The following is a 6,870-nucleotide window of genomic DNA, read 5'->3' as shown; positions in this document are numbered from 1 at the left end:
CTAGCATATGTATATAACCTACTAGAGAAACAAAGTGAAAAAAGATTATTTTTATAAAAATAAACTGTCTTTTATAAAATTTTATTTCCGATTAAATTATTTGACAAATATAACTTGCACAATTCGAAAATGAAAGGCAAAATATAATAAAAAAATTGTTAATCTTGATTTAATGATTAAGTTGTTGATGTTAATTTTCTATTTTAAAATTATTTTAATAAATTTTATAAAATTATATTGGTTTTAATTAATTTCTAATATATTTTTATAAATTCTAATTTTTTTATAAATTTAATAATTTTTATTTTTTTTAATTCATGTGGGTAGAAAAATTAGTATCTGGTTTGAATGAACCTAGACAAAAATTTGTCTAGATTAATTATGTGCTTAATTTAAAAATAGTTTTATTTCTTTTGGAAAAAATTAATTGTTTTGCTGACATGGTGTATATTAACAGCATCAGCGTTTTCATTAAATACTAATAGTCAAGGTCAGTTAAAGGATCTATTTCATTAATTTTGTTAGATCAAGACTCAATTGGACACAAAAAGATTATAGGAGCTGAATTGATTTATTTGAGTAAAATGATGATTTTAGAAATTAATCTGTACATAAATAATTTAGAATTCATATATTAATCTAAAATTTATAATATACTTATTTTTAATTGTTTTAATATAAATATTATTACAATTTTAAAAGTTAATTGGTTGACCACAGCTTGTGTGGAGGGAATAATTGTGGTTATATATATGAAAATGAAATGAAGCAAGTATTTTTACCAGTCATTTGGGGCAGTCTTAATAGCTTGTTCAAAGTAACTTTTGGCTCTTTGAATGTCATTCTGGTTATGCCAAATTAGATCAGCATAAACTGCCAACAAATTCCCATCATCAGGGTTCGCCAGAATTGCTCTGCTATAATCTCCTCTAATCTGTGCTACAATCGGTAAATGAATCAATGAATATTTTCATGTAATTAAGAAAACAAAACTCAAATGTCTTTATATCCTACTACCTCTTTCAAGAACTTGGCATAATTGCCAAGCAAAAGTGGATTGCCAGGATTGGCTTCAACCATCATCTGATAGTAAACGTCAGTGCTATCACTCTCAAAGAACCCCGACCCAACACCACCAACGCCGCCCCCTGATCCTCCTCCTCCTCCACAGATTTTACCACCACCATTTCCTTCTCCACCGCCCATAACTAGTGTTTGCATCACAGCACCACTATCTTCATCATCACCTACTGTTTCCCCCGACCCAGAACTTGAAAAAAGTTGTCTTGGTATCCAACGAGATTTGGGTTCTGATTCTAACTCTTTGTCTCACTACACCAAAACAGGCTTTTAACGGCACTTTTAGCGGCGTTTGGATAAAAAACGCCGCTATAGGTCGACCATTAGCGGGGCTTTCTGAAAAACGCCGCTATAGGTCGAGCATTAGCGGCGCTTTTTGAAAAACGCCGCAAAAAAAATTAAGCACCTTTGGTGGCATTAGCGGCGCTTCTTGAAAAACGCCGCTATAGATCGAGCATCAGCGGCACTTTTTGAAAAACGCAACAAAAAAAATAGCTTTGGTGGCATTAGCGGCGCTTCTTGAAAAACGCCGCTATAGATCGAGCATTAGCGGCGCTTTTTGAAAAACGCCGCTATAGATCAAGCATTAGCGGCGTTTGTTGAAAAACGCCGCAAAAAACATTTTATCTGTTTTAACTAGTTTATTTATATTAATTAAAATACAAATTAATTTTAATTGAATATTTAAATTCTTCGGAAAAAATAATGACACGTAGAAAAAATTAAAAGTACAAACATAGAAAATATTTGTTAAAAATAAAAAATTAAAATACTATTATTTAAAATAATTTTAAAGTTTTTGAGTACATGACTGATTGTTTTTAATTTATATATTAAATAATTTCTTATATAATCGTAAAAGAGATAGTATTAATTTTAAAATATTGAATTAATTATCATTATAGTTTAGGGTTTAAGATTTAGGAGTTACTATTCTAAGGTAATTTAGGGATTATGTGTTTAGGGATTATGGATTATGGATTATGTGGTTTAAGGGTTGGGGTTTAAGGTTTAGGAGTTACTATTTCTTATATTAGTGAATACAATAATTGGAAAGAAAATACATTTTGTACTATTTATTTGCATTAGATCTTATAAGCAAGGTTGAGAAGTGTCTTGTAGGAGTATAGTAAAATATTTAAAAAAATACATGTCTATTTTTTAATATTACTTGTGGAATAAAAAAGATAATCTATTAGTGTAACAAACACTCACTTATTTTTTAATTTTTATAAACAAAAAATAATATTTCTAAGAATGTCATTAGGTTAAATTTAAGGTCAAAACAAGAGCGGTGATACAAGGTCTTCAAATAGTATGGGAGAATGAATATAGAAAGCTTACGTGCTTCTAGTATAATCCATTTTAACCGATTTAACGACCAATAGCAAATTGGGCGAGTTATGCTTAATACTTAGTTTGCTCAAGCGAGGCTGAAAAGTAAGATTTCATCACGTTTCGAGATGTCAAAATAAGATTGTCGATCATATGGTTTAAGGGTTGGGGTTTAAGGTTTAGGGGTTATGGGTTATGGGTTATGGGTTATGGGTTTAGGGTTTATGTTTTATGATTCAAGGTTTAAGAGATAGGAGTTAGAGATTTAGGGTTTAGATTAATTGGTGTTTTTTAATTTATATATTAAATAATATATATGGAGTTTAAGGTTTAAGGGTTGGGGTTTAAGGTTTGTAAAGCTAGAAAGGTATTATATGGAGTTCAATAATCACGGTCGGTGTTGAATTGGCTATTGAAATGTTAATACTGTAAGTTGAACGCTTTAAAGTCACATTATGTGTGTGTGCCTTTGTGTATCATGATCTATATCTGACAGATTGGGAAGGGAAGGTAAGTGAGTCAATTTAACTATTAGATTTAAAAAAATTGATAAATAAATAAATTAATGTAACAGATTGATATGGATAAGAATTGAATAATATAAAATCATGATTAACGTCTCAATCTTTAATAGAAATTTGATATGTAAGATTAATTGCTTACATTGGATAATTCTAACTTAATAATTAATTACAGTCATTTAATCATTTTTTCTTATTAAAATATACGATATTTATTTTGAGAGTACTTGATTTTAAAAAAATTAAATTTATAAAAATAATAATAAATGTTTTATAAAATCACTTAGCTAATAATTTTAATGATTTAAAATGAAATAATTTTTGAAAGGTTAGCAATAGCGGTGTTTTTATAAAAAACGCCACAAAAAATAATTTTACTTTAAAATAATTTTTGGCAAACAAAATAAAAAAATTTTAGCATAGCAAAATGGCGTTATTTTGTATAAAATGAAATGATTTTTTGCGACATTTTTTGTAAAAACGCCACAAAAGATATTCAAAATCCCGCTAACTAAAAAAAGATTTTTCGTTACCCGCTCGTTACTCCCTCTTCTTCTCATCTCCATGGCACGCCCTAAATACCCCAAATTACTTAATTCTTTTTCCCTTTTAATCTCAAAATTCCATGAGTTCCTTTGCCCCAACATCTCGTAATACCGTTCAAATCGCTAAACCTTTGGTTCGGGGTTTTGTTTCTTTCTGAATCAGGACAAAAGGGTTTTCCGATCTATACCAAAAGACCACAGGGATTGATCTATGGAATTCTTTTTTCAGCAGTGTATTTTCTTTTTCCTTTTTCAGTTTTGTTTGATTTTTTTTACTTATTTTCTTTCTCTCTCCACTGTTTCGAAGCCAGCTTCTCTTTTGTCGAACGCTTGAAGTAACTCAAAGAAAAACATCTACATTTTTCTCTTCAGCAATGGAGATTGGGACCGATCGGATCGGTTCCTACTCTAAAGAACACCAGAAAATTTATCAAGAGTGGTTCAACTTCGCTGATTCAGGTACGATTTGTATGATTTTTTTACCTATTTTTTTCATTGCACATGGAAAATTATGCTAACGTGGACTAGGATTGATGTTGTAAATGGCAAAGGCAGTGGGCTATTGATTAGGTTTGTGAGGGTTCAAGGTTTAAACGACGAGAAGGAGTGAGCATAGTGGTAGTGCTAGAATTTGGTAAGGAAGGTTGGAGTTAGTGAAGGTTGAGCGAAATGGTGATGGGTTTAGTAATGGGTCAAGCTTTGGAAAATGATGGTAATGTGGGTGTGTTCATTTCTATAAGGTAATGGGTGAATTTCTATGGTGATGGTGAGGGATGAGGGTTGAAGACGATTTGGATGGTAAGGTTATGATGATTTTTTAAGTTTGCAGAGAGTTGAAGATGAATGGCTCTTTCTTCTTGTTTTTTTCTATGATTTTTTTTGCGTTTTTTGTTTAGAAGGAAAAAGTTAGTTTGTCCCTTATTTGCATTGTAGGTATGTGCTGGTCTGTATAGTAAAAATATGTAAAAAAAATTATAATTAGATTTTAAAAATATATAAATATAAAAAATAAACTAAAGTTAAATTATAAAATTATAAAAAATTTGAAGGTAATCCATTGAAAGGGTTTATTTATTAATACAAATTTATTCAATTACAGGATGGTACTGAAGGAATAAATCTCAGAATTTGTGCTGCTAATGCTATATATTTTCTTAATAATATTTCAGGAAATTTTATATTTATTACTTTAAAATATTGATAATTGAGGAAATAAACTCTACTGATTAATTGTGTTCATAATATTTGGAATAAAAAAAGTAATCTGCATTGCTACAGCATGCAATGGTAAGTAGAGTAATCTGTCCAAATGGTAAGAATGCAAGTGAGAGTATGAATGTTGTATGATTAGGTGGCGGAATTTGAGTAGACACTTCCAAAGTCTATCCTAAAGTTTTTCCTTCTTTCCAATATTTTAGTGTTTTATGTTGACAAATCACAGGTTTACACTCAACATGCTTATATGAGACCTCTTGGAGTTGGTATGTCTATGATTTCTTTAAAATCTTATGAATATGATTTTGTTTTAATGACTTGTATTTGCAAAGTAGATTTTTTACAATATGTTACAATCTCTTCTCTTCCTTTTTTTTCTTTAAAAAAAATCAATATATTTTCATGTTTCAAAAGAAACGTGATAGCTTTCCTTCTCCAGGAAAATGGGAACCTTCTAGTCAAAAAGAAATGTCAAATTCTTAGGATTGATCTACAGAATAGTTCTCAGGTCAGCCTTATATCCTGGATTCCAAAAGTGTTAACGTGGATTTTCTTTCTTGATGTTATAAATATATATGTTATTCAATAATTTTGTAAAGGACCTGGATTTATGGTATATCTTTCCCTTTCCACTAATTTCTTCTACTTTAATTGTTACTATGAGTGTTGTATGCATATGCTGTTTTTTTTTTCGTCTTTCTTTAATAGTTAGATGGATAATTCTTACTATGAGTGTTATATCACTTTTGATACCCTTCTGTATCATGAAGTTTGTTATCTGACAAAAGAGATGAGAATTTGGGAGTCGAGTTATAATTTAATTTATTAATGAAATCTTCAGTGCTCAATTTAGGGATTTATTGATGTTTTGCTTGTATGATTTTATGAATCTTGTGCACACAAGTTTCTTACCATACTGCACTTCATTTTTCATTAACATAATGCATAAAATATTAGGGAGTTCAGATGTCCATCCTATAGTCACCATTGTGTATTAAAGTTTATTGTTTCAGTGTACTAATGTTAGAGCCAGAAATTTGCCCACCTGCTTCATTTTTCCACAATAAGGTAATAATTCAAAATGTTTCCTTGTTGTGGGAAACTGTTTCCTTGGGTCAATCTCGTGGCTATCCTGAATTCTAAGCTGGTTCCAGTTTAACTACTCTGAAAACACGGAGAGGAGCAACAGCAACAGAACCAAGTAGATATTTCTTTCAATGGCTGGAATTGCTACTACTTGTTATTATTTGACCCTCTCTTCTACAAGGTAAACTTCTTTTCTTCTCAAATTTGCTTAATTTCGAAACCTGATATTTGGGTCTACTGTTTGGTTTCTGAGAAAATTAGAATGCTCCAATATTGAGCTTTATTTTGAGTTTGGATATGCTTTATTTTTGGTTTCTGATATTCGAGTTTGCTTTATTTTGGGTCCGAATCTAAATTGTTACTCGTATGTCAAGAGGGGCTGAGGTTAGTTCTTACCATGCTCTGGATATGCTTGATTTGCAATCTGATTTATTAGTATACATCCGAATCTGATTCATTCTAGATCCGATTAAAGGCTATTCTGCATTGAATATACTCAACTGAGGAATGGTCTAAATTTATTTCGATGCCCTTATCTTCATTTTAGCCTTAATGTGAGTAATCATTGATGGAACTGAACTTGTTTTTAAAATGTGAAGGTCTACTGCTGCTGCCAATAAATTGGAGCAAGCTGGTTTCCAGAATATAGCTGGTGAACTAGCTTCTTCCATGTCTTTATTAATTCTTGGTTATGTTGATTTCATTTTTAAATTAGTGGTGTTTTTCGAGATCTGGGTTAAATTATTAAGTTCTAAATTGTTTAACAAAAGGTTTTGTGTTTTCTTAAGAAGGGATGATGAAGATGATTCTGTTGCCAAGATGAAGGCAGCTGAGGAAGCCTTGGAAGCAAAACAAAAAGTAACAAATAGCTTGTCTGCTACCTGTTTTTTTTTTTTTATCATGTTTTATAATTTTGTGACAAATTGTTCTTGGTACTCTTTTTATGCAAAATTACCCTATGATTCTATTGTATTTATACTGCATGGCTGCACCATGTATTTCTTAACTAGTTTGATAAATTTTATGTGTGGTGTTTAATTTTTCGTTATTGTCTGTGTAACTTGCAGCAAAAACCTACATTTGAGCTA

The 6,870-nt window shown here is 30.5% G+C and overlaps 1 protein-coding gene and 1 long non-coding RNA gene across 6 annotated transcripts; one reads left to right on the top strand and one right to left on the bottom strand.

The window, feature by feature from the left end:
- Positions 1 to 724: 724 nt before the first annotated feature.
- Positions 725 to 1,282, bottom strand: LOC105774145 (uncharacterized). Its single transcript, XM_012596522.2, has 2 exons — positions 1,018 to 1,282; positions 725 to 934 (listed from the first exon to the last, which is right to left on the bottom strand). Exons 1-2 carry the CDS (start codon positions 1,219 to 1,221, stop codon positions 779 to 781), a joined length of 360 nt encoding a protein of 119 aa, XP_012451976.2. The 5' UTR covers positions 1,222 to 1,282; the 3' UTR covers positions 725 to 778.
- A 2,159-nt stretch (positions 1,283 to 3,441) lies between these two features.
- Positions 3,442 to 6,870, top strand: LOC105774146 (uncharacterized). 5 transcript variants are annotated; one of them, XR_008197167.1, is made up of 4 exons: positions 3,442 to 3,714; positions 3,854 to 5,963; positions 6,382 to 6,434; positions 6,571 to 6,870. It is a non-coding gene; the product is annotated as an uncharacterized LOC105774146 (long non-coding RNA). The 5 variants fall into 5 exon arrangements; XR_008197165.1 differs by having other exon boundaries at positions 3,445 to 4,962; positions 5,136 to 5,963; XR_008197166.1 differs by having other exon boundaries at positions 3,448 to 5,204; positions 5,710 to 5,963.

The sequence above is a fragment of the Gossypium raimondii genome, chromosome 6 (genome assembly GCF_025698545.1).
Source record: "Gossypium raimondii isolate GPD5lz chromosome 6, ASM2569854v1, whole genome shotgun sequence".
Taxonomy (NCBI): Eukaryota; Viridiplantae; Streptophyta; class Magnoliopsida; order Malvales; family Malvaceae; genus Gossypium; species Gossypium raimondii.
Note: the sequence above shows the minus strand (reverse complement) of the source record. Positions and strands in the feature narration are given on the sequence as shown.

Bases quoted from the DNA above. Each gene is read 5' to 3' on its own strand.
- LOC105774145 (XM_012596522.2), bottom strand. From the start codon at position 1,221: ATGCAAACACTAGTTATGGGCGGTGGAGAAGGAAATGGTGGTGGTAAA. The intron at 935-1,017 runs GTAGTAGGATAT...ATTGTAGCACAG, and splicing joins ATGCCAAGTTCTTGAAAGAG to ATTAGAGGAGATTATAGCAG.